The sequence below is a fragment of the Xenopus laevis genome, chromosome 9_10L (assembly GCF_017654675.1).
Source record: "Xenopus laevis strain J_2021 chromosome 9_10L, Xenopus_laevis_v10.1, whole genome shotgun sequence".
Lineage (NCBI taxonomy): Eukaryota > Metazoa > Chordata > Amphibia > Anura > Pipidae > Xenopus > Xenopus laevis.
Window position 1 is genome coordinate 117,223,356 of NC_054387.1, and position 27,080 is coordinate 117,250,435.

Below are 27,080 nucleotides of genomic sequence, written 5' to 3' on the forward strand. Positions count from 1 at the left end.
CCTTATGGTTGCTAACTTCACTTATATTTTTTGAAAGTCTAAGTTCAAGTCAGATAGAAAAGAATATTAAATAGAGACAAGTGCAAAGGTGCTTTACTTGTTGCTGTCAGCAAAAGACAGTGTAAAAGTCTTTTATGGGTCCTTAAAAGCCTTTAAAGGGTATCAGGTTATTTTAATTTCGCTTAGGGCATGCTTCTGCCATGTACTTATTTTTACATCCAGCAGCCCTGGGCCATATAAGATATAAGATAGTGCCCATGCAAGTATGCTCCACTTACCTTCCAGAATAATGATGCACAGGGGTAACCAGGAGTCTGGGGAAGCACAGAGATGCTAACAACAAGAAGATGAACAGTAAATACTATTCCTTAGGCTTTTGTTGCACTTTCATGTTATGTTGTGCCCTTTAGGAATCTCCTGCAGGGCCTAGTAATGGAGAAGAATTATGCAGAGCAGTGGTCCCCAAACGTGGGTCAGGAGCAGGATGTTGCTCATCAAAAAAAGATTGGGGCCCCTGATGTAAAGTATGTTGAGGTTTTTATATATGCACAAAAACAGTTCAGTTGAACCAGTTTTTTTTTTTATAACAAGGCAAGTAATCTTTATAAACTTATATAAACTTATATTTGTCTGATTTCTTCTTTCTGTTTATCCTTGTAGAACCTATAGCCAATAAAACAGATGACCTGAAATCTTCAAAAGAGTCTTCTCCGATGGCTGCGGACAGAGTCCCTGTGACTACCCAGCCCAAGATCCAGAGGCCTTCACCAACATTCCGTCAACAAAAGAGCAAGGAGCCTGTGTCACAGATCCTGCCTTCCATGGATGCCAAACTGTCTCATCTTCTAGAAAAGTCCCCTTTAACAGCTCCTGCCAAAGTCCATTCTGTACATGGAGAAAGGTGGGCTGTCTCCACCGGCAAGCAGAATGGCAGTTCATTGCAAACAAGCTCCATGCCACACACAGGGCATACACATTCATCAAAGAGGCCTGCTGTGTTTAGAAATGGAAATGCAGGAGAATTAGCTCTAAAGAAGCTGAAAAGCAAAAAAGCACCTATCCCTCATACTAGGGATATAAAGATGCCTACAGAGAAAGGTCTGACTGGGACAGAGGGTCTTGGTTGGGTATTGTTGCATGAAATTAATGTGACAAAGCAAGGTGTGGGCAACATACACTCAACAGTTACCACCAGTTCTCCAGAGCTATCCACCAGATACAAGGACCAGCAGGCCACTCCTGGTAGGACATCTATGAAGAGATTATTAAAACATGGATTTAGTGAGTCTCCAACTGAGAACAGAAAGAATGTATCTGTGGGTTCTCCAACGAAACCCCAGCACAGTAGGCTACTGAAAATAAAATCTATCATTGATCTTCCTTCTGATTTGTCCCTACGCACTTTAGCAAATGGGAATACAAGCTCATTCCACGGTGCACTCCCTGATATCACTTACGTCTCTTCAAATGTCACCTTTCCAGCTATATTACTGGAAAAAGAGACAGGGCCGAATTCTCATATTGCTTTAGAACGTCTTCAAATTTCTACAACAGACGCTGCAGAGACCACAAAAGCTGTCTTAGGGGACCAGGGGATTATAAATAGCACAGAGAAAATGACTTTGACTTCTCAAGGGGACAGGAACAATGATATTTCAAGGCCTCTACTTTTCGAAGTGCTAGATGCCCATGTGACAGGTGAAACTAGACCAGCGCATGCAGATTCCAAAGTGATTTTAAAGGCACATGATATAGATTTGTTAAAGAATCTTCCAAACCAAAGCAGGAGAAGCAATTTCAGTTCAACAGCAATACTAATTCAGCCTGACTCTGCAACACAAAAGCTACCAGTTAAATTGACTTCAGCCAGACCGGAGGTAGATATCGAAACTTTAACACAAGCCCTTCAGCTAGAAAAAGGCTCAAGTCATCAAGCACTTGAGGAGGTCCAGTCTAATACTCAACCTGGTCTTGGATCTACCACTAAGTTGAGGAGACCAGGAAACACTTCAGTCCAAACAGAAATGCAAACCAAAGCAGGGTCTGAATTCACAACAGTAAACCCAAGAAAAATACACACTCACAGCCAAGGTCATCACTCAGTCACCAACCACGAGAAGATTTACAAGATGACACAGCCTATATTGACATCTGTCCAACCAGCAACACATCAACATGACGCAAACAAACACTTGCACTTAGGTCAAGGTTCAAAGGCCCAAACAGTCCCTAATATCAAGAAAGGCCAATCAGTCACATCCAAAGGAGCACACAAGAGAGCACACCAGCATAGCCCAACCACAAAAACTGATATAATGTTAAGCTCTATGTTTCCACCAGGGTTGCATGAGACAACCACACAAACTCCACCTGTGAAAACATCAGCAGCTTTATTAGGTACACATTGGTTTGGCACACCAACCCAAACTGAACCAGGGAAAGTAAATATGACACAATCAGGAATTGGGCTTATAGACTCCAATACAACAGCACATACACAGGGCACCTCATCTATACACGAAGACTTGACATCTGCTAAAATCACAGGGAGCCATCCAATAGTCACAGAGAGACTTCCACAGTTCTCCACTCAGACCTTATCTGAGCTGGCCAATTATAGCATAGCAGGTCAAGCAACTGATAGGATTCCCAAGCTAGTTTCACACACCAAGCCAGTAGGATCTGACTGGTTTACACCTACCTTATCTGCCAATAGTGAGCTATCTGCAAATAGTGAGCCAGAACTATCCTTAAATAGGCAACCTGTGCTAACCACAAAGAGTCACCTTGAGCCATCCTCAATTAGACAGCCTGAGCTAACCACAAAAAGTCACCTTGAGCTATCCTCAAATAGGCAGTCTGAGCTTACCACAAAAAGTCACCTTGAGCCATCCTCAAATAGACAGCCTGAGCTATCCTCAAAAAGGCAGACTGAGCCATCTACAAATAGGCAGCAGCCTGAGCTATCCACATTTAGCCCACCTGAGCTATCCAAATGGAGCCAACAAGAGCTATCAACCAAGGGACAGCTAGAATTAACTACAGAGAACCAGACAGCACTATCGACACACAGCCACATAGAACAGCCCAAAGAAAGTAAGTCAAGACTACCCAATAAGAGCAAGTCAGAGTTATCCACAGAGAGCTGGTTGGTGATAACCACACACAATCAGCAAGAACGTTCCACACACAAACACTTTATGCCATCCTCAGAGACCCAGTCTGAGTTGTCTACAGTGAGCCAGACAGAGGGGTATACCAACAACCAATCAACATTATCCACACAAAAAGAGCTTGAAACATCCACAAAGAGCAATCCAGATATAACTACAAACAGCCAACCAGTGGAATCTGAAAGCAGCAGCACTGAATTCTCAACGAACAGTCAAACAACACTTTCCGCTAACAGCCATCCTTTCGTGTACACTGTAGAGCTATCTACAAGGAAGCAGCTAGAAGTGACCACAGAGACACAATCAGAGTTACCCACAATTAGACAGACAGAGAGAAGTACAATGATGCAGCCTGAACATTCCACAGACAACATTCCAGAGTTGTTCACCCAAAAACAGCCAGAATCATCCTCACCATGGTATTGGGATAAGTCTACAAAGAGTCAGTTAGAGTTATCCACTCAAGGTCATCAAGACTTAATAAGCCCTCATGATCAACCTGAGCTCTCAACACAAAGCCTGTCAACACTATACACATATAACCAGACTGAGTCATCCACAAAGAATCATCCAGTAACAACTATAGCTTTACAAACACCCCTAGAAGCAGATCTAGCAACAGAAATTCAACCAAGATCAGCCACACCATCACCTGGGAGGACAGAACCAAATGTAGAGACTGCACCAAGCCGAGGCACAGAACCATATACATTCACACAGATTTACCCTCAGTTATCTACACTCAAAAACTCAGGCAGCCAACCAGAATTAACCACACAAACAACATCATTGGGCCAAACCCACACAACAACACATAGTAAGATACAGCTAATTACAGAAACACAACCAGGACTTATTACCCAAACTCAAGGAGAATCCTCAGTTTTAGACGAGCAAACAAATACCAATGAACTGACAAGCACACCAACTCATAAAACCCAAGTAACAACAACTCAACGTGGACCAAAATGGCAGACAGAGCCGACGTTAGAACCAAGATCTACAAGCTCTAAAGCAAATGAAACACAATATATGTCACCAGTCACATCAGTGGCAGATTCACATGGAGACAATGTTTCTGAAACAACCAGGCACACTAGTCACTCACCTGCTTTTACAGAGGACTCTGGAATAAATCCAACATGGACTCATGAGGACACTTCCAAATCAACAGCCAACGTGCTTCCTGCCACTGCCAATGGGTTTATTGGACTTACTACTACAGAAGAAAACATAACTATGGAGGACAAGGACAGATCTCAGAGGTTTCAGATGAAGACCACCACGCTAACTCCTCACTCGCTCAGTGATAAGGGGCCTGTACAGCCTGGAACGGACAGGATATTCATTGTCGATGAGCAGCTGCCAATCTTTAAAGGTCTGTCATGGAATTAAAGCCACATCAAGATGTCTGTATCACAAAAGCACCACTCTCAAAGATACTACACTTTCTCAGTCTTGTCATTTGTCACTTATTACCTATTCAGGTATATTTTTGTGTGTCCTCCATTTCTTCTCTGCATTCTTTCTTTTCATACATTTCTGGTGATATATATCTCAATAGACCTAGACCAGTGGTTCCCAAACTGTGTGACTGCCACACCTGGGGGGCTTGGAGCAATGGCAGGGGGTTACTCATGCTGAAGGCCATGGTGAGATTTGAGGAGAATGCCTATTATTGTCCTATGCACACATGAAAGTCCAGCTTAATGGGAAGTTAGGGTGAGCTTTGGTGAAAACTTATCTGATGCAGAATCTGAAACTTTTTCAAATAGGACCTAGAATAAGACTCGTGTAATTTCTTTAATGACCGTGTCAGCAAATCTATTGTAGAGTTATTTTAGGAGGTTATCTTTCTTGTATTTAATGGGGATTGTGATGACTACTATTTTTGAGTCCGTGATTCAAAGTTTCATGCAAACGTTACAGCCAACTGTAACCATATCATAATCTTTGTCCACTCAGGGTCTTTGGGTTCTTTTGGTTTTCTCCATCTTGGTAGCAGATCAATGACCACAGTCATCCATTTAATTTCATTGGGCAAAGTCAACAGTGAATATGTTTATTGGCTGAATTAGGTAAAACATAGGCAGGTTCTTGAGACGGATTAGATGTGTTTATCAGGCATACTGAAGGATGAGATTATACAGACATAAAGAGAGTGAAGGGATACTTTTAGGTAATCCTTGGTAATGTCCTAGAGGCAAAGCCATACACAATCACAGTTCATTTATGTTTAGTATTGGAGCCATCTTAACTGGATATGGATAAAGTAAAACTGGTGTTTATTTTTGGTAAGGATTGTGTCACAATCACTGGCATTTTCACACATTCCTTGAAAGCCTTCTGTTATAGGGGATGTTGTAAACATTCTTAATCAAGCAATATGAAAATAAAGCAAACACTAAAGTGGTCATAGACAAGCAAAGATAGCTGCCACCATGGCCTTCCCAGACCTACCCGATCTGTCCACGGATCAGTCAGAAATCTATTGTGCAGGTTTAGAAAATCCCGTTGTTGTCCTACGGGTCTCCATAGTCCAACAGTATAATTAGGATCAGACCAATTTGGTCCATTCAGGTCACCAAACAAGTGCATCTCCAGCTCTTGAATCGGCATCATAGTCAGTGAAATCGTTTTATTCTCATTTACTGGTGATGCTTGTGCCCGTGTGCCTTGAGCAACATCATTCCCATTGGATATAACAGAATGCTATTGGAGATCATTAAAATGTGGGTCATTAGGGTTTGGGGGTTAATGTATTGATGAATGCCACCGACCTCCCAGGCTTCCAGTCCATCAGTTGTTTTGCTGTAATAAGCAAATATAAAGCTGCTGGGGATCATACCTAATACACAGGGTTTATGTGCCTTCCCTGTGTGCATGAGCCGAATTATAGCAAATCACTAATGGAAACCCCTTAAACCATGTGTATTTGCATGCAAGATTATTATCCCTGCTTAGAAACTGTCCCTACCAGAAATCCTGCCTTAATCCCACTCCATTACCTGGAGCTGTGAAACACTGATCAGTCAGATGTTTATTTAGACTGCAAGAATGCAAGAGAGCTACTATTTCCCCTTTAATGGAAATTATAAAATGTCATGTAATTACCAGGGTCAGTGACCCCACTGACAACCAAAGAGCAGATTAATCATGAGGTTAGATGATTATATTATTATCAAGCCATTATTTTCTAACTCTCAGCAATAGATTTACTTTAATGTGAGTGTAATACGTTCTGTTCCGGGGGCAGTTACATACCACAAAGGCTCTGGGCTGCAAGCCTGAGCGGAACCAGCAGGGAGATTGATTGTGACATTAACACGGCAGCCATTAGAGGGGGTTCATTCTTCTCGCCCATTTGGAAGCAATGAACGGAGGAAGTCTCACAATTTGGGCCGTATCCTGAGAACACAATGCTCTTGTCTTTCAGTGGAAGCAATTAATGTCACCTACAGAATGCAGCTGAACATGGCGCTCTCTGCTTTGTGCGATCAGCCGGACACATGCCAGGCGCTTCTGCTCCAAGAGGTTGGTATGAACGAGGTGTGAAAGTGGAGAGAACTCAAGCTTGCCCACCATTCCTGAGCTGCAGTGATGTTCTTTTATTTAAGGGCAGCTAAACCCCTATAAAACTCAGTCTCGTTTCCTAGGGCTGCTGTATTGTTTGCTATATACAGCAGTGTTATCAGGGCTTTTCACTGGTTCCATTAGCCTATATGTAAATGTGTAAGATCCATTTGCTCATGGGCACAGGCAGCCATTGTGACATCACATGGGGCCCCAAAAATATCTCTGCCGGGGGCCCCAGGAAAGTGAGGTTAAGCCACTAATTGATGCCCTTGTCTTCATGTTTTTCTCTTGCAGATGGCATCGGTGTATAAAGCAGTGCCTGGATTTGACAGAATTGAAGTACAAAATATCACGTAAGTTCATGGTATGAAACATTTAACCGGTGTTGTTGCATTACATCAGGGGTGACCAAAAGGTAGATTGGGATCCACCAGTAGACCTTTGGCTGGGGATCAGTAGATCTCAAGACATTGTCAACTTACAGCTTGTCTAAACCCTCCTATTTCATTATTTTAATTCAGATATTTATTATGTTATGGTTACATAAGAAATATTAATTTGTTAAATATTAATTTTCTCATAAATCATTTATATCAAAGGTACAAATCAATATATATGTAATGGAGCAGAATGGTAAAGCTTTTATGGATGTAGATGATAATGGGAAATCTTGACTAAAAGTAGACCTGACACTTCTGTTCTACATTCTCCCCCAGTAAGCATTCAGTCTGGTGGGTTAATATTTGGGGTCCTCTGTGGGTTGGTTTCTCGTGACTTAGTAGTATGGGGCATCATGATGTGTGAAAGGGGCTTGGTAACAGGGTCGGACTGGGGGGCCCGGGGCTCCTGTCGCAGGGCCCCTCTCCATCGTCCACCTGATGCGCTGCTCAGGCAGCACATATGCGAGAGAGCGCATGTGCGTACTAGTGAGCTTGCATGCGCGTATATGTGTACAAGCGCGCATGCGTGTAAGAGTAAGCGCACATGCAAGCCCACTGTATTCATTGTGTGAAAAAAGGAAAAAGAAGGCAGGGTGTGGATCTGGGCCCACAGGAGCCTGGGGCCCACCGGGTTTGTCTGACCCTGCCTGATAATGTCCTGTGATGATTTGCCTTCTTGCCAGCCAAGGGGATTGTTGGGCAGGAGCTGTTAGCTAGCAGAAATATACATTAGTATGAGGGACCCAGGGGTGCAAATTTTTGCCCCTGCCAGACCTAGACCAATGGATGACAAGAAACTTTGCTCTTCTCCATGTAGGCTGGACAAGGTGCTGGACTATGGAGTGCAGCTGAGAGTGGAAGCCGGCAGTGCAATGTCAGACACCCTGGAGCTCGCCCTTAGTGACCCTACCTGGCTGTTTCGGGCGTCGCATCGGTCAGAGGACAGCTTTACCTCCAGAGTCCGTAGTGTCTCCATGGCAGGTGAGTAGACCCGGTGTCAAGCTTATTAATACAGAGTCAGGGGAGTAACTACTGAGGAAGCAGACACTGCAGCTGCAGGGGGGCCCAGGAGGTATAGGGGTCCCATGAGGCCCAAATAATGAGCGATTTCAACATATATTGGTAAAACAAAACAATCTCTTCATATTTTGAGGGCCCTAATATTTAATTTCTGTGGAGCCCAGCAACTTCTAGTTACTCCACTGATCTAGTTACCTAACTGTCAGCTGTATAACTTACCAGCTCTTGTTTTTCTGTTTCCAGCCATGTTTTATTGACTGATGGGGAAGGAGTCCAGGCCCCTCTGCTGGTCTGTCTGTCTGTGGGTGGGGGCTTGTTTCTTTTTCTATAATTAATATGGTAACATCTCAGTCGGGGTCTGACCTACTGACCTGCCCTCCTGGCTGCTGCCCTCCAGATCCCCTCAGTACATTCCTGCTATTGATCAGCCTTCTGTGGGAAACTAAAGTCTGTGAAGAGCAAATGAACCGATGTTCTGTCATTAGGCAGCAGACAGTCCTTTCTGGATCCAGTTTTGCTGTATAGAAACTCAAGGCAGGGGAAGGGTCTGCAATGGTGCAATAGTGTGTATAATAAGACAAGGGGGGTCTGTTTACTGTAGGATGGAGTGTATCATAAGGCAAGATGGTGTCACTTCATATTTGAGCTTCCCCGCATGCAGCCTTCAACTGTTGAACTACAACTCCCAGCATCCACTGATAAGCAGATATGAAGTTCAGTAGCAGCAATTGGACACTGCAGGTCGAATTTTAAGTAATGGGGGCCCAGGACAGCTCTGTTTATAACAAGCACCAGTCAGGAGAAATGTTAGTTATTAATAGAAACTGATCTGTACTCACTTTATTTGTGGGCAGTGACCTTCCTGACATGTTGTGTTTCCCCCTCAGAATATCATGCAGACCCCTGCACAGACTGGCTCTCCTGCCCGCTGGGCTTCCAGTGCTTGTCTGTCCGCTCCCTCGGTGCTCGCTGCCATTCTCCCTGCCACAGCGGCTTCTGCCACAACCGAGGCATCTGCGTCCACCGTAAGGAGCAAGAACCAGAGTGCCAGTGAGTTGGACACGTATAATAAGCAAGAACTCATGACAGGATAAATACAGGGTCAATTACACGTTGAATACCCCAAAATACACAGCAGCACAAGTACAGTAACAGTTCCATGTATAATACCCCAGAACACACGGCAGGATAAATATAGTGCCAATTCCATGTATAATACCCCAGAACACACGGCAGGATAAATATAGTGCCAATTCCATGTATAATACCCCAGAACACACGGCAGGATAAATACAGTGCCAATTCCATGTATAATACCCCAGAATACATGACAGGCAGGATAAATACAGTACCAATTCCATGTATAATACCCCAGAACAAACAGCAGGATAAATTCAGTGCCAATTCCATGTATAATACCCCAGAACAAACAGCAGGATAAATACAGTACCAATTCCATGTATAATAACCCAGAACACACTGCAGGATAAATACAGTACCAATTCCATGTATAATACCCCAGAACACATGGCAGGATAAATACAGTGCCAATTCCATTTATAATACCCCAGAACACACAGCAGGATAAATACAGTACCAATTCCATGTATAATACCCCAGAATACATGACAGGCAGGATAAATACAGTACCAATTCCATGTATAATACCCCAGAACAAACAGCAGGATAAATTCAGTGCCAATTCCATGTATAATACCCCAGAACAAACAGCAGGATAAATACAGTGCCAATTCCATGTATAATACCCCAGAACAAACAGCAGGATAAATACAGTACCAATTCCATGTATAATAACCCAGAACACACGGCAGGATAAATACAGTACCAATTCCATGTATAATACCCCAGAACACACGGCAGGATAAATACAGTGCCAATTCCATGTATAATACCCCAGAACACACAGCAGGATAAATACAGTACCAATTCCATGTATAATAACCCAGAACACACGGCAGGATAAATACAGTGCCAATTCCATGTATAATACCCCAGAACACACAGCAGGATAAATACAGTGCCAATTCCATGTATAATACCCCAGAACACACAGCAGGATAAATACAGTGCCAATTCCATGTATAATACCCCAGAACACACAGCAGGATAAATACAGTGCCAATTCCATGTATAATACCCCAGAACACACAGCAGGATAAATACAGTGCCAATTCCATGTATAATACCCCAGAATACATGACAGGCAGGATAAATACAGTACCAATTCCATGTATAATACCCCAGAACACACAGCAGGATAAATACAGTACCAATTCCATGTATAATACCCCAGAACACACAGCAGGATAAATACAGTGCCAATTCCATGTATAATACCCCAGAACACACAGCAGGAAAAATACAGTACCAATTCAATGTATAATAACCCAGAACACACGGCAGGATAAATACAGTACCAATTCCATGTATAATACCCCAGAACAAACAGCAGGATAAATACAGTGCCAATTCCATTTATAATACCCCAGAATACATGACAGGCAGGATAAATACAGTACCAATTCCATGTATAATACCCCAGAACACACAGCAGGATAAATACAGTACCAATTCCATGTATAATACCCCAGAACAAACAGCAGGATAAATACAGTACCAATTCCATGTATAATACCCCAGAACACACAGCAGGATAAATACAGTGCCAATTCCATGTATAATACCCAGAACACACAGCAGGAAAAATACAGTACCAATTCAATGTATAATAACCCAGAACACACGGCAGGATAAATACAGTACCAATTCCATGTATAATACCCCAGAACACACGGCAGGATAAATACAGTGCCAATTCCATGTATAATACCCCAGAATACATGACAGGCAGGATAAATACAGTACCAATTCCATGTATAATACCCCAGAACACACGGCAGGATAAATACAGTACCAATTACATGTATAATACCCCAGAACACACGGCAGGATAAATACAGTGCCAATTCCATGTATAATACCCCAGAATACATGACAGGCAGGATAAATACAGTACCAATTCCATGTATAATACCCCAGAACACACGGCAGGATAAATACAGTACCAATTACATGTATAATACCCCAGAACAAACAGCAGGATAAATACAGTGCGAATTCCATGTATAATACCCCAGAATACATGACAGGCAGGATAAATACAGTACCAATTCCATGTATAATACCCCAGAACACACGGCAGGATAAATACAGTGCCAATTCCATGTATAATACCCCAGAATACATGACAGGCAGGATAAATACAGTACCAATTCCATGTATAATACCCCAGAACACACAGCAGGATAAATACAGTACCAATTCCATGTATAATACCCCAGAACAAACAGCAGGATAAATACAGTACCAATTCCATGTATAATACCCCAGAACACACGGCAGATAAATACAGTACCAATTCCATGTATAATACCCCAGAACACACAGCAGGATAAATACAGTACCAATTCCATGTATAATACCCCAGAACACACAGCAGGATAAATACAGTGCCAATTCCATGTATAATACCCCAGAACACACAGCAGGAAAAATACAGTACCAATTCAATGTATAATAACCCAGAACACACGGCAGGATAAATACAGTACCAATTCCATGTATAATACCCCAGAACAAACAGCAGGATAAATACAGTGCCAATTCCATTTATAATACCCCAGAATACATGACAGGCAGGATAAATACAGTACCAATTCCATGTATAATACCCCAGAACACACAGCAGGATAAATACAGTACCAATTCCATGTATAATACCCCAGAACAAACAGCAGGATAAATACAGTACCAATTCCATGTATAATACCCCAGAACACACAGCAGGATAAATACAGTGCCAATTCCATGTATAATACCCCAGAACACACAGCAGGAAAAATACAGTACCAATTCAATGTATAATAACCCAGAACACACGGCAGGATAAATACAGTACCAATTCCATGTATAATACCCCAGAACACACGGCAGGATAAATACAGTGCCAATTCCATGTATAATACCCCAGAATACATGACAGGCAGGATAAATACAGTACCAATTCCATGTATAATACCCCAGAACACACGGCAGGATAAATACAGTACCAATTACATGTATAATACCCCAGAACACACGGCAGGATAAATACAGTGCCAATTCCATGTATAATACCCCAGAATACATGACAGGCAGGATAAATACAGTACCAATTCCATGTATAATACCCCAGAACACACGGCAGGATAAATACAGTACCAATTACATGTATAATACCCCAGAACAAACAGCAGGATAAATACAGTGCGAATTCCATGTATAATACCCCAGAATACATGACAGGCAGGATAAATACAGTACCAATTCCATGTATAATACCCCAGAACACACGGCAGGATAAATACAGTGCCAATTCCATGTATAATACCCCAGAATACATGACAGGCAGGATAAATACAGTACCAATTCCATGTATAATACCCCAGAACACACAGCAGGATAAATACAGTACCAATTCCATGTATAATACCCCAGAACAAACAGCAGGATAAATACAGTACCAATTCCATGTATAATACCCCAGAACACACGGCAGATAAATACAGTACCAATTCCATGTATAATACCCCAGAACACACAGCAGGATAAATACAGTACCAATTCCATGTATAATACCCCAGAACAAACAGCAGGATAAATACAGTACCAATTCCATGTATAATACCCCAGAACAAACAGCAGGATAAATACAGTACCAATTCCATGTATAATACCCCAGAACACACGGCAGATAAATACAGTGCCAATTCCATGTATAATACCCCAGAACACACGACAGATAAATACAGTACCAATTCCATGTATAATACCCCAGAACACACGGCAGATAAATACAGTGCCAATTCCATGTATAATACCCCAGAACACACGACAGATAAATACAGTGCCAATTCCATGTATAATACCCCAGAACACACGACAGATAAATACAGTGCCAATTCCATGTATAATACCCCAGAACACACGACAGGATAAATACAGTGCCAATTCCATGTATAATACCCCAGAACTCACAGCAGGATAAATACAGTGCCAATTCCATGTAGAATACCCCAGAACACATGGCAGGATAAATAGAGTACCCTAGAACATACAGAAGAGTAAATACAGTGCCGATTCCATGTATTATACCCCTGACACACAGCAAAATAAATACAGTGCCAATTCTATATATATATAATATCCCTTATGTGACGTTACTTCCAGAGTAATGTGACACATGTTGTGGGCAGGACTTATCTCTAATTGGTCATTTTATGTGCTCTTTACTATTCAGGTGCCCAGTTGGAAGAGACTTCTGGTACATGGGGCAGACATGTGATTACCGGATGACTCACCAGCGCCTGACGGCCATTGCTTGCGCCATTGTGCTCTGCATCATCATTTGCGCCGCAGCTGTTGTTTATATTCTTGTCCGGAGATTCCAGACGCAGATCCTGCAGCAGAAATTGGCTCAGACGCAGAGCAGGTACAAATCCCAGTTGGCACTTTATACAGTTTATCGGCACCAGACTGCCATATTGTATTTTCCCCAGGGATGACATTTTGTTTCGTTACAGTTACAGGCGCTTCAGCAGGTTTGATGATGTCCCCACTCATTTTTGGTGTCCGTCTCAGACATGGCTGACGGCCTCAGCCTCCTTGAACTCTCTGGATAACCCAGCTTTCAGCAGTTCTGAAGAAGTGTTCCCCCTACAGGCGCTGGGCAGCTGTGTGTGCGGGTGCCAGGAGGGGGCACAGAAATGTGTACAGACCAGCCCAATGCAGCCGCCAGTGGGTGATCCTCCCAGGTAACTCAGTCATAAGCCATTAAATAATACTTGGGGTGCAATAAAATGTGCCAAGTTTGCTCCTGGTCTAGAAACCCATAGCAACCAATCATCTTACCTGTGGGTACTGCAGTTTCCTTCAACACTCCGAATACACAGAAACTGACTCTAGTGTGTGTGAATGTGATAGGGACTTTAGATTATAAAATCCACTGGCGCAGGGACTAATGGATAATCCATGTAACGAGTTGTGGAATATTATAGATTATAACGTACATATATATATATATATATATATATATATATATATATATATATATATATATATATATATATATATATACTGTGACTGCAGTACATCTGTTGCCCCCACACACACAAATGGTTCCCTTTTCTAGGGAATGTACCAACATCATGCTCCAAGCAGGTGTTACACCATGTAAACATGTAAACATATTAAGATAGATATACAATAGTTTAGCGGGTGTCTATGATATATAAGCCTTCTATAACGTAAATACCTGCTAATTACACCAAGGAAATGACTACTCCTGTTCTTTATCAGGATCTCAGGCAGCACACACAGAGATTGCCCACGGTGCTAAATTCCACAGCAAATCAAAAACACATTTTGCACAAGGAGGCTTTTTTTTCCTTTTAATAATGGAGCTCAACTCGTCTTATTCCAGGAGGTGCAGGGCTGAAATGACAATGCTTGATATGGGAATACAATTAGCAAATATCCATTTAGATGTTAGGAAATGAGCTAGGTTTGGAGCTGGTATAAAGTAGGTGGAGCAAGAACTGAAGTGCCTAGAGAAACATGGAGCTGGAGACGAGGGTTTGCCTTGGGCCTGAGGTCAGCCTGTAGGTATGGAAGCTAGAGTAATGGATACATCAAGCAATACTACCAGCACACCTAATACTTAGACTGACCTTCCATACAAAGTTCTCTCTGGTGCTCCCAGTCCAAAAGCTAGAGCAGTGCTGTCCAATTGGCGGCCCGTGGTCCCCATTGTGTGGCACCTCACATCAAAATCTGGTTGCTGTGATTGCTTACCTTTTGTAAGTGTTAAAAGGCATCAGTACTGCCAAATAACTGCATTGTTCATACCTGTAATCCCCCTGTATTGTTACACATCTCTGAGACTAGGGCCAGGTGATGGATAGGACTGCAGAGTCTCTGCAAGCGGAGAATCTACTGCCCTGCTGCTCCCCTGTGCAGGACAGATTTCATAGCGAAACGCACTGGAACAATGCTTCCGGGTACAGGCAGAGCACAAGTGGAGGAGCAGCAGGGGAGCAGATTCTTGGCCTGCAGAGAAACGGAGGCTGAGATCCGCATGTATGGGCCCTAGCCTAAGACCTTAGATTGTTCACACCTCAGTATCAGAATGTCTACACTATTCATCTGTTCACACCTCTCTACTCTTCCTGTCCTATGTTGCATGTGTGTGCCATACTCTTCCTCCCTACCCTGCCTGTGTGTGCCATACTCTTCCTGCCCTATTCTGACTGTATGTACCATACTCTGTCTGCCCTATACTGCCTCTTTGTGCCCTACGCTGCCTGTATGTGCCATACTCTGCCTGCCTTACTCTGAAAAAATAAAAAGTTTGTACCAGTGTCACGATAGGGCTCCTGCGCCACAGCTTCTGTCCCAAATTAGAAGCAATGCAAATGCCAAATCTTTTAGGTTGTGGACAAACAGGAACATAAAACCGCAGAAACTGTGCTGCAAGGTTTTTTTATTCACAACATGTTTCGAGCTAATGGCTCTTTACTCTGCCTGTGTGAGCCACTAACTGCCTGCCCCACTCTGTTTTTGTGTATGCCATACTCTCCCTGAGGGGGGTAAACTTGGCATGGGTCTGTATTGGGGGTTTGTTTGCATTTGGAAATAGTTATTATGGGGTTCCTTTAACGCAGGCCAATAATCCGCTCCCTTGCTGCTCCACCGCTCGTGCTGTGCCTGCACGTGAAAGCATTGTTTCTGCGTGGAAGCAGGCAGACGTGGCAGATTTCATCACCAAAATGCAACATTTTGAATTTTGCGCTGAAATCCGCACTGCACCTTCAAAACAAGGGGAGCAGCAGGGCAGCTTATTCTCTGCTTGTAGAGAATCCACATTCCTATCCATCGTCTGGCCCTAGCCTTAGGTGAGGTGAGACATATGGACTTAAGGGTATGTCTTAATATGACAACTTTTTTCTCATATGAGTGATGATTAATATCATCAACCATTTGGTTTTTGGTGTGTTACCACCATTAATGTGGACATAGTCTTGTGGTGTGGTTTAGGTGGGTGTAGTTTAAAAACAGGGAGTGGCTTACACTGGCTTCCATTATCTGCCCTCCACCATTTAGGCCAGAAAAATTCCAGTCTTCAATATCAGAGAAGTTGGACAGCACTGAGATAAGAGTTATGGAGCCAGCCTGAAGCTCTGACACTCCTACTGCAGAATGAAAAGATGAAAACAAATTGGGTCACTGGGGCAAAGTTGCATCTATGATTTTATGATTTTGCCTTGTAAAAAAAAAAGTTTCCAGTACCTGAGTTTGGCAGGGGATGATGGGAGTAGCAGTTATGGAGAGCTGTGGGCAGCCTTGTTCCTTGCCTTCTCCTTGTCTGGTACTAGAGGAGTTAAAAGATAAAATACTGCAGTGCGTTTTTTTTGGTTCTCTTTTTACAGATACATTAAGCAAACCATTCATTCATTTCTCATGAACTCCTCTAGGTATCACACGCAGAGAAAAATAGGAGCTGAGAATTCCCTGGGCAAGGAACCTGGAGCAGCCCACTCCCAGCATTCCCAGAGGCGCATGAGAGAGGCATGAGGGGGTGGATGAGTAGGCAGCGAGAGACAGTGATTAAAGCTTGGGGTGAGACACATGGGAAGGGGGTGTCATGATAACAAGGAGATGGTGGAATAGGGAGTGAGGGAAGAGCAGGAGAACTTTCTATAAGAAAGGACAGTTCTGCTCATTTGGACTTCAGATGAATAGACCTTTGCCTGAATTGCTGCTGTGTCCATGTAGGCCAGTGATTGGATCAGATCACACAGGAGCCCCAGGCAGACCTGGTAGGAGAGGGCCACATTCACGTCCCACTGTGTTTATATCAGCTTGAACCCCTGTATTACAGGATGACATTTGAAAACATTAGAAGCACCCACGTTGGTGGTCCTCTTCTTGAAAACACCCACTGGTGCAGGTTACTTTTGTGCAAGGCTCCCATGCAGGGCCACCATCAGAGGGGGTATAGGGGTTCCTCCAGTCAGGGGCTCCAAGAGATTGGAAAGTGGAGTTTGCAGTTGCAGGGTGAGGGGCTTGGGTGAACCATAGGAAAGGTTTCGGAATAATTGGGTGTGGGTGGGTGGATTCAAGAAGTCACTATTAGCTCAAGGGACATCTAGTTTCATAAGGGTCCCATTCTGCTTTTTGGGAAGAGGGGTGGTCATAGATTAATAATTAGGGCCTCCTGGGGGAGGCCTCTCCTACTAACTTGGTAGTAGTTAACTGATGGTCATCTGGCCCCCGTGTGTTACTTGCTCCAAAGTATTCCATAACTGCATCTTCCTCTACATCCCCATTTCTTAACCTCAGGTTCCAAGATGTTGCTGGACTACCACCCCCAGCATGCTGTTTCCCTTGATTATATGTAAATGAATGTGGGGTGTTGTAGTCCAGCTACATCTGTGAATTTAAGGATAAGAAACAGAGCATCTAGTCCAAACACCTCAGAAAACCTGGTAAGATATATAAGATATACAGCGCCCCCCTTTCCTAGCACGGGGGGGGGGGGGGTTTAACCAATCAGAAAGCTCCCTGTAAACCTTATTACCTTTCTAGCAGTGGTACCCGGGTGCAATCTAATTGGCTGAGCTGTTGTCATGGATATACTCCCCTCCGCATAGTGACTGCAGCAGCTGCAGAGAGAGAGAGAGAGAGAATGATATTGGGGACAGCAGGAAGCAGAGAAGATTCATGTCACTGCATAGAGATTCCGACAGGTTGGGGGGCTCACACAGCGCAGACACGTGTAGCTTCACATGAACGCTGACCTTTTCCATATCAACATCCATCCTGCCCTGAACCTGCTCTTCTGTTGCTGCTGCCTCCTCCCTGAGCAGCATTTGTAAATAACAATCAGTAGAAGGAGTAGCCATACTGGCAAATAGACGCAGGAGACCTAATGAATTTTAGAGCCCATAGGAGCTGGTATAGTCCCTTCCCTGGCAAAAGCCAGAGTATAAGCAACAATAGACTGAGCATTATAGATATGGCACCTCTCACTGAGTTGTATTGATGCTAAAGGGCTGAGGTGGCCCTGGAAGCCCAAAACATAAGGTGTTGCATTTCAAGCCCAGTTTTGTTTTGAGCTTTAGTTCCCCTTTAACAGTGCCATGGGATTCTAGAATGTGCAATCTGGCAGCAGTTAAGGGATCCCTCACACGTGAGCCCCTCAATTAGAGACTGGTTTCCTGTTGTGATGTTTCCATCCTGTTGTGCCATTATTCAAACATCATGAAACCAGGAAAAACTTTGGGTTGCAGTTCCAGAGCCTCCATAATTGGCTGGAGCCATTGTATTATCCTTTAAATAGGTATCAGCTTCCGGCAACTGGGGATCCATCAGCTGGATATGCAGAAAACATATGGGGGCGTAGCTAATGTGGAACCAGAGCTTCTATGCTCACTTACACACTTCGGGCAGAGACACTCGGGGAGATTAGTAGCTCAGTAACAAATCGCCTCTTCTTCGGGCGACTAATCTTCCCGCAATGCATTCTCGCCTGCTAGAATCTAAATCCTCTAAAGTTTCCTTGTGAGGCGAGTGCTCCATGTGTCATTGGCGATTTAGATTCTAGCCAGCGGGAAGGCAGTTTGGGGAGATTAGTCGCCCGAAGAAGAGGCGATTTGTCATCGGATAACGGAGTCTCCCCCAATCTCCACGTGTTTCTGCCCTAAAGGTGGCCATAGTCGGACAGATTTAAGATGCAGATTTTGCCCTTTCAGAACAAGTCTGTTTGGGCCTACCTGATTTCTGCCCAACAAGGCAGTGTTGAAAATCCTGACAGTTGATTAAGTCCTCTCCTGATGGGTCTCTAATTGCTGCCCGTACAATGATCCAGTTTTGGCCTAGAACGTGGGTCAAACAAGCAGATCTGGCCATGTATGGGCACCTTAAATCAATGGCACAGTGATTGTCACTGACCTAAGAAACAGGACATCAGCATACCTTGACAACCCCAATCTGCCCAGATCTTCAACCTCCTCCTCCTCACCAGGAACCCATATGTCCTATTTGCAGTGCAATATATAAAAATGAAGGCATGTGACTGCTTCAGGATAGCTGCAGCAAGCTGGTTGTACCAGGGGGTTTGGGAGATATTTATATGTATACAGGAATAGAATTTGTAATTTGGAGGACCAAGCCTAGCAACCAGGCACCTCCTAGTCCCTCACTCTGAATATGATGCTCTCCGCAAAACCCCTCTACATTTTGTTACTGGCTTGGGTAGAAGACCATGTTAGCCCAGGAATGGCCAACTTTAAACAATAGAACATTTGTTATCGTGGACTCCATGCAGAGCCACCACAGGTGGAAGTTCTGCCAGATACATGGAGCAAAGAGTGGTAGCTCAAGGCCATAACAGGGCATGGAAAGGATAGACCAGGGTTTTGCTCTATTTAGATGTCAATTTCTTTAAATGGAGATCACTCTACTTACTGGACAGGGTCCAAGAATGAATAATTTGGGTCCTACTATCTTAGTAGTGCTGGGTTCCATGATTTGGCAGTTTAGATTTTTGGCTAACAGTAAACAGTGCAGATTGCGGTCATGAGTAATAATGGTTTTCATAGGGGCCGAGATTAACTGGAGAGCAATTATTGTGCAGAACTGTGAGCCCCATTGTTCATATATAATTGTGCCTGAAACTCCCATTGTCTACTTCAGACTAAGGGATTCTGCTGCAAACTACTGAATAGACCTGCTTTCCCAAACACACACTGAAAATGCAGAGTTGTTATTTCCCCAATAGAAGTGCAGGGTTTCCCATCCCTTCTAGTTGGATCTATGGCTGAAACTGATGTAGACAAACATATGAATAAGGTCTAGAGCAGTCACCCTAGTGAAGGTCCAATCAACGCATTAGTACTTTTGGGGAGGAGGGAGACAAACTGCAAACTGTTAGCAATTTTAAATCATTTTTAGACAGAGGTCCCTTTTGGGTTGCTCTAAAAATGATTGGTAAAATAAATTGTAGTGGCTCAGCACTGGAGCCCACTGATCAATTCTGACCAAGGTACTTTCTCGCTGTATCTGCATGGGTTTGCATGGAGTACTCCAAAAACAGGCAAGTGCAGCAGCTTATTGGCTCCTAATGATTAGGACATTACTGGGTCCTTAGATTGTCAGCTCTACTGGGGCAGAGACCATACGATTACAGTTCTGCATAACTGTGTCTGAGGAAAAGAGGAGAAACTTGCAGTTTCATGATTTCTATTTGCCCTTAGGTTGGAGACCAGCGGGAGCAGTATAAATGATCTAATGATCGACTCCGGGAAAGCAAGTGATGTGTCCGTGTCCAGCTGGCCAATGGAACCCATTCACTGGACTCCTTTTCCCATCCTGCACCAGCTCTCACTGCAGTCTCCAGTATGTGCCATTTAACATACATATTCATGTCTCACTTTAACCGTAGTATGGGGAGTGACATTTAAGCAAAGGAAAGAAAATCAACAGTGCCATAGAATGGAAACTAAATTAATAAGGGGGGCCAAAGATTCCAGTTCTAAAAACAGACAAGGCAAGTTGTGTTGATATGGGGGGGCACAGTGCATACCCCAAACACTACAAAGCACACAAGGCCAGAGTAGCTGGAGTTCTCTGCATTGGCACATACAGTAGATGGGCAGGGACTAGTCTGATTTTCAGTCATTTTGGAATACTTTATATGAGGCTGGCTCTCAGATTTCAGGGGGTTATCTTTGCTCAGATAGACTGATGAGCAACTTGTTGTGTCTTTCAGTTTCACGCACGCAGACCTCACTCGTACTTTGAAGGAATGGAACTGGTGAACACGGAGAGAAGCTGGACTGCATAGGTGCTTTCTACCATTGGGAGATGAACTGTGGCCAGCGAGAGGGTGAGGGTACGGGCTACCAAAGCCAAGTTGGGACTAAGACTATACGACGCCACCCTCTGCCTTTCATTCTCTATGGTAGTGATCCCCAACCAGTAGCTCGTGAGCAACCCTTTGGATGTTGCTCTCGGTGGCCTCAAAGCAGGTGCTTATTTTTGAATTCCAGGCTTGGAGGCAAGTTTTGGTTGTATATATAAAAAACGTGTATTGCCAAACTGAGTCATCTGTAGGTTGCCTGTCCAGATAGGGTCTACCAAATAGCCAATCACAGCCATGTCACATCAGAGACTTTTTTTGTGCTTGTGTTGCTCCCCAACTCTTTGTACATCTGAATGTTGCTCACGGGTAAAAAAAAAAAAAAAAAGGTTGGGGATTCCCTGCTCTATGGGAACTCACTGCACCTTTGTTGAAAAGACAATTGAGTTGGTGAGAGTTGGAGAGGTTTTTTTCTTCCATATGTCATGAAGGGTCTACAAAGTATGACGAATATCTGGACTTTAAGGAGGACATCAGCTCTCTTCTGATTGGATATGGTTACATGTTTAGAAAGCAAAGTTAAAGTGAATAAAAGTGGTACCAGGAAGCATCCATGGGGGTCGGCACAGCTCCATTATAAAGAAGCATCAATTTCACTGCTGGACCAATAACAGAAGCAGCGGGAAACGGTGTAAGAGCAACCATACTTTATTAATTACATAAGCTTCATAAAACAAACAAAAAAAAAAAAAAGAAAGACAGGAAGCATTCAAGCATTTGAACAATACAATAAAACTGCTGTAAATAAACACTCCCTATTTCAAGTGTCTGGAGGGCAGCTAATCAATGAGAAAACTATCTCCTCCGGTGAAGTGTCACGAAGCTAGCTTTGGTTTTTTTTTTTAATTTTTTTATTTTAATTTTCTTTATTGTTTTTTTATATATTTAAATCAAGCCCTACAGAAGAGAGACGCGAGTTGCAATTTATTGTAAGCCTTTCAGACGCATTAGTCCTTTTGCTGTCCGAACGCAAGTCTCGCAACACCTTGTCGAGCAAAGGGTGACGGGCCCTCCGTGCCTTCGAGGCTGTTCGATTACGAATCCCGCCGGCGTCTGCTGGCTCTCGGAGGACGCCTGGGGTCGTAGTCGAACAGACTTGGCGGTGGAGGGCTTGTACATCATAATACCGCGCAAAAAAAAAAACAAAAAACATTCCAACAGCAACAGGGCAATTATTCACTACAGTACTGTTCGTAATAAGTTACAGGTAAAATAAGTTTTACTGAAATACAGAAGGCTTGTCTTGAAATGACTATCGTACGAGGATCACAGCGCACTTATTGGTAGGTCAGCTACCCAATAGGAACACCGGCGGGCCGTTAAGCACCACGCGGAGCAGGACAAATGTGCTTTTAAAAAAAAAAAGAAAGAAAGTTATGCTATTTAGTCACTGCTGGGTTGTTCTCGAACTGAGGTATAAAGGCGGTACGAAGCATATACTCAAGTGTTAAATATCAAAAGCAAAAATTTCCAAGCGGCTGTGTCCTGTATAATATTCAAGTTCTGAGCTTAGTGCATGATAGTACAGTTAGATACATGTTCTGGCAAAGTCCTCTAAGGTGATCCCAGATAAACTAAGGCTATTTCGTTTCAAGGCGCGCTGGCCTCGTACATTATACAATATTACACTTCTCCTCTGATTATTCATCACAAGTTACAACACTAAATACAGTCCGAGCATATTCAACATTTCTACTGTGTGTATTTTTTTTTTTCTCTTTTCAGACTGCATTAAAAAAACACCAGGGATGCAGCAAATCCACTATTTTGGATTCGGCCGAACCCCCGAATCCTTCGCGAAAGATTCGGCCGAATACGGAACCTGAAAACTAATTTGCATATGCAAATTAGGGGTGGAAAGGGGAAAAATTTTTTACAAAAAGTCACGTAATTTCCCTCGTCGCCCTTATTTGCATATGCAAATTAGGACTGATTAGGTGCTGCTGGGAAGAAGGATTCGGCCAAATCCCGCTGAAAAAGGGAAAAACCCAAGTCACATAATTTCCCTCCTCGTCCCTAATTAGCATATGCAAATTAGGACTCTGAATTGGTGCTGCCGGGCAGAAGGATTCGGCCAAATCCCACTAAAAAAGGCCTAATCCTGGCTGAATCCTGAAATCACGTTTTTTCCCTCCTCACCCCTAATTTGCATATGCAAATTAGGACTCTGATTTGGGCCAAATCCTGCTGAAAAAGGCTGAATCCCAAAGCGAATCCTGGATTCGGTGCATCCCTAAAAAACACCTTCCACATCAAAAAAAAAAAAAAAAAGGGAAATCAAAAAGAAAGAATTGCTAAGCAGCAGAAAGAAACCATGGTTCACTACTCTCTCGACCCTCGGGGGCGTGTAGGACGGGCCTCGGAAGAGCCGCCGACGCTCGACGGGGACGAACTTCATCAAAACAATTTAAAAAAAAAAAAAAAACGTAAATTGTACAATCATTCTCTATCGTAAACAGTTAAAAAGCCACAAAAGTTGATTTGTATCGGCTGACACAAAGCAATCTGAATCAAGGCAATGAGAAAATGGCAAACGTTGTGTAGTAGAGGGGGAGGGGACAGCAGTATCGGTCCCCGGGAAGCCAAATTGCACCCAGTTTTAAGAACCATCGTGGAATTGTACAGTAAAATCGAATGCACCTTGTAGAGTATCCTTTCTATTTACATATAAAAACAAGCACATAAAAATACCACTGGCTTTGAATATCCTAGAGATCAAATTGTGGGGACTCGACAACATATTTCTTATATTTGTTTTACTACACCCCTGGCAGTGAAGGGGTCAAGGAAGAGATTTTTCACCACATTTAAAGGGGCAGGGATTCTTTTTTTTTTTTAAAGTCAAACGTGATATGCCTAGCTTGACCGGGAGATTATCATGGCACTGCTTTGCAGTATTTTGCCGATGGGTGGGGGGGGAGAGGGTGCAGGGGTGACGGTAGAATCAGTAGTGGAACTGGCGAGTGTTACGGTGCTGGTTATTCCTGACCTTAATCTGTGGTGAAAAGCTTTATACAGGGGTCGGGGGAAAGTGGGATTGATTTACATACATTTACCCTTGTCCAGCGTCTGAATTAAAAAAAATCGGCCAAACTAGCATAACACCATTTATGGCAAAAAAAAAAAAAAATATGTAACTTGTTCCTTTTGAGAGTAAAGTCTTTTGCAATTGTGGACTTCTAGACATTTAAAAAATACACTTTTTTTTTTATACAACACACCAGAAGAACAAACAAAATCCATCATCATCATCATCATCATCATCAGCCCAGTACTCGGTTAACAATGTGCATAAATGTGCATAGTTACTAAATAATCAGCTTTTTTTTAAAAAACAAAAAAAAGGTACGAACGAACGAGAACATGGATAAAACACTGTCACAAAGCAGACACAGGACCACTTAAAGGAACACGAAAACCCGAGCCTATATTGGTTATCGGCAAATCTCCAGGCTACTCACTAAGACACAGCATCATAGCAGTTTTTTTTTTGTATTTTTTTACGGTTAATCTTGGCTTTAGAAAGCTTTAATGGGGAAGTTTTTGGCAGAGAGGAAAGTCTTTGAGAAATTAGCACGGTTAGTGCTAAAACGTTGCATTTTTTTTTTTAATTCTCATATACTGTATTTATATGTATTTACAGTGGGGAGAAGGAAAGTGTTATTTTCATCTTGTTCCTGAGAGCCATTTTTCCCCTTTTATTTGATTATTGAAAGAGTCCGGAATCTCACACACTCGCACGGGAAAAGGGGGGGACGGGAGAAAGGAAAAGCGCAAACACTGACTGCCAGAGAAAACGCATTCTTACCACAAGTACTTTTTCTCCTTAAATCGATGGAAGAGTAAACATTTATTTGAAAACAAAATTAAGAACTCCTTTTCCTCCCCATCAAAATGAAAAAAAAAAACCTAAAATAAAATAAAAACAAAATATATATAAAGAAAAATCTGTAAACAAGAGAACCCTAAGACTGGGGATCTCTTAAAAAAAAAAAAAAAAGAAAATGCAAAGCCTTTTTTGAAAGTGCTGCCCCCTACTGGCACATGTAGGGTGTACGTCACAGCTGTGGCTACTTTTTTTTTTTTTTTTTTTAACATTTTATACATTTTTTAGATTTTTTTTTTAATTTTAATTTTTTTATTAAAACTGTAGAGCTAAATTATATTAGGTTTAGTCACGAAAACCTGGTGCAATACTTTTTCTTATCTTAAAAACAATTTTAACCGTCAGTTATCGTTACCGCTTTCAGCGCAGGAGCCGTCAGTGAGGCGTTGCTCCGCAATACGCCGCCACCGACCGACGCTGTGAAGCAGCTAGAACTTTGTAATACCACAATAAGGTAGGTACATCAAGGCATCTTAGAAATAATGAGCATTATCAGTTATCTGCTTTCTGCTTTTTAAGTACACACGTTAAGAGTAAACAGTTTACACTTGAGCTGTTGCTTCTAATCATCGCAAAATAAAAAAAGGTACGGAGCACCGTCCAGTGCAACAAAAAAAAAGAAAGAAAAAAATAAGTTCAAACTTTGTCAGGAAAATATAAAGTGTGTGTGTGGGGGAAGAAATGGAATTGAAAACCTACAAGTGGATACACACAGCTCACTGTACGCAGTTATCATATGAATAGCGCTAATGTGGAAGTGTAAATATATATATCTATATATAGATATATAGATATAGATATATAGATATAGATATATAGATATATAGAGAGAATTTTTCTCCTTTTTCACATTATAATATTGGCCTGCATGATTTCAAGTATTTCAAACTGATATGTTTTGGGCTGCAAGGAAAGTGTGCAGAAGAGCTGTCTGCAGAGCCTGCAGATTTGATAAGGGTGAACAGTCCAGCCAACTGGCTGCTTTAGCAAATTGACAGTTGAGGTCATAGAAGAAAGGCTACATGGGCTCTCCGTTTAACTGGTCAACAGAAAGGAAAGCGGGGACAGGTGATGGACTGCTCAAGCCCCTGCCCTCATTACTCGGGTTACCCCATAAGCTTGTTGAATAATTCGGGGTGCCCCAGAGAGAAGTGCCATGAAGGTCTCCAGAGCTAGAGCCAGAAGCTCCCGGACTGTTCCAGTGATTGATATCTCCACGGTTCGAGATGCTGTGAGGACTGTCTAGGGATCCTAGTCGGCTGTGCCCAGAGCCAAGGGACTGCCAGCCGGGGGAAGGAGTCAGAGACTGGCCTTGTGCAAAGAAACGACTTATCTCCTCTTCACTGGCAAACTCAGCAAGTATAGTAGTGTTCCCTAAAACACACCTGTTGGGGGGCAAAAAAAAAAAAAGTATTAATTCGACTGATTGTTAAACCTGCACTTAATAGAAAAGGTAAACTGGTGTCCAGGCTCTATAGGTCATTACTACTCTGCTCTCCAGACCCATTCGCTAAAGCTCAACAAAAATGGCAGGTAAGAGATCCACTCATTAGGCTCAGGAGGCCATTGAGGGCCTGTACGGCTTCCTGATACCGATTAAAGACCGACTTATTCAATTCAAATTCACACACCAGCTCTATATGACACCGATTAAGCTAAAGAAGCTCGGTAGAACCCTCAAAGCCAGATGCCCCAAATGCCAACAGCCTGATGCCAACTTTTATTATATGGTTTGGGAGTCCAACCTGGTCTTCAGCTTTTAGTCCAAAGTGGTTGAGCACTTACAAGAACAGCGGTCATTCCCTGGGACTGACACGCCTGCTGGGAATAGTGGAGGGCCTGCTTCCGTTAACTAGATCTAGAATTCTCATTAAAACCGCTCTGTATTAAGCCAAGAAATCCGTAGTAATGCACTGGATGTCCCCCAACCCCCCACAATGCAACAC

At 42.9% G+C, this 27,080-nt stretch overlaps 2 protein-coding genes across 10 annotated transcripts in view; one reads left to right on the forward strand and one right to left on the reverse strand.

Moving 5' to 3' along the window:
• The window catches only part of LOC108701642, a 35,079-nt gene extending 12,144 nt beyond the window's left edge, over positions 1–22,935 (forward strand). The window contains exons 2-10 of the mRNA XM_018236546.2: positions 661–4,551; positions 6,610–6,707; positions 7,044–7,102; positions 8,007–8,170; positions 9,097–9,259; positions 13,569–13,760; positions 13,852–14,082; positions 20,584–20,725; positions 21,099–22,935. Of these exons, the coding sequence (XP_018092035.1) occupies positions 661–4,551; positions 6,610–6,707; positions 7,044–7,102; positions 8,007–8,170; positions 9,097–9,259; positions 13,569–13,760; positions 13,852–14,082; positions 20,584–20,725; positions 21,099–21,173 (5,015 nt within the window). The 3' untranslated portion in view covers positions 21,174–22,935. The remainder of the gene's footprint in view (positions 1–660; positions 4,552–6,609; positions 6,708–7,043; positions 7,103–8,006; positions 8,171–9,096; positions 9,260–13,568; positions 13,761–13,851; positions 14,083–20,583; positions 20,726–21,098) is intronic.
• A 1,125-nt stretch (positions 22,936–24,060) lies between these two features.
• Positions 24,061–27,080, reverse strand: part of tnrc6a.L (trinucleotide repeat containing 6A L homeolog) — a 62,909-nt gene continuing 59,889 nt past the window's right edge. For all 9 annotated transcript variants that reach the window (XM_018236550.2, XM_018236555.2, XM_018236553.2 and 6 more), the window contains one exon: positions 24,061–26,519. In XM_018236550.2, the coding sequence (XP_018092039.1) occupies positions 26,153–26,519 (367 nt within the window). In that variant the 3' untranslated portion in view covers positions 24,061–26,152. The remainder of the gene's footprint in view (positions 26,520–27,080) is intronic.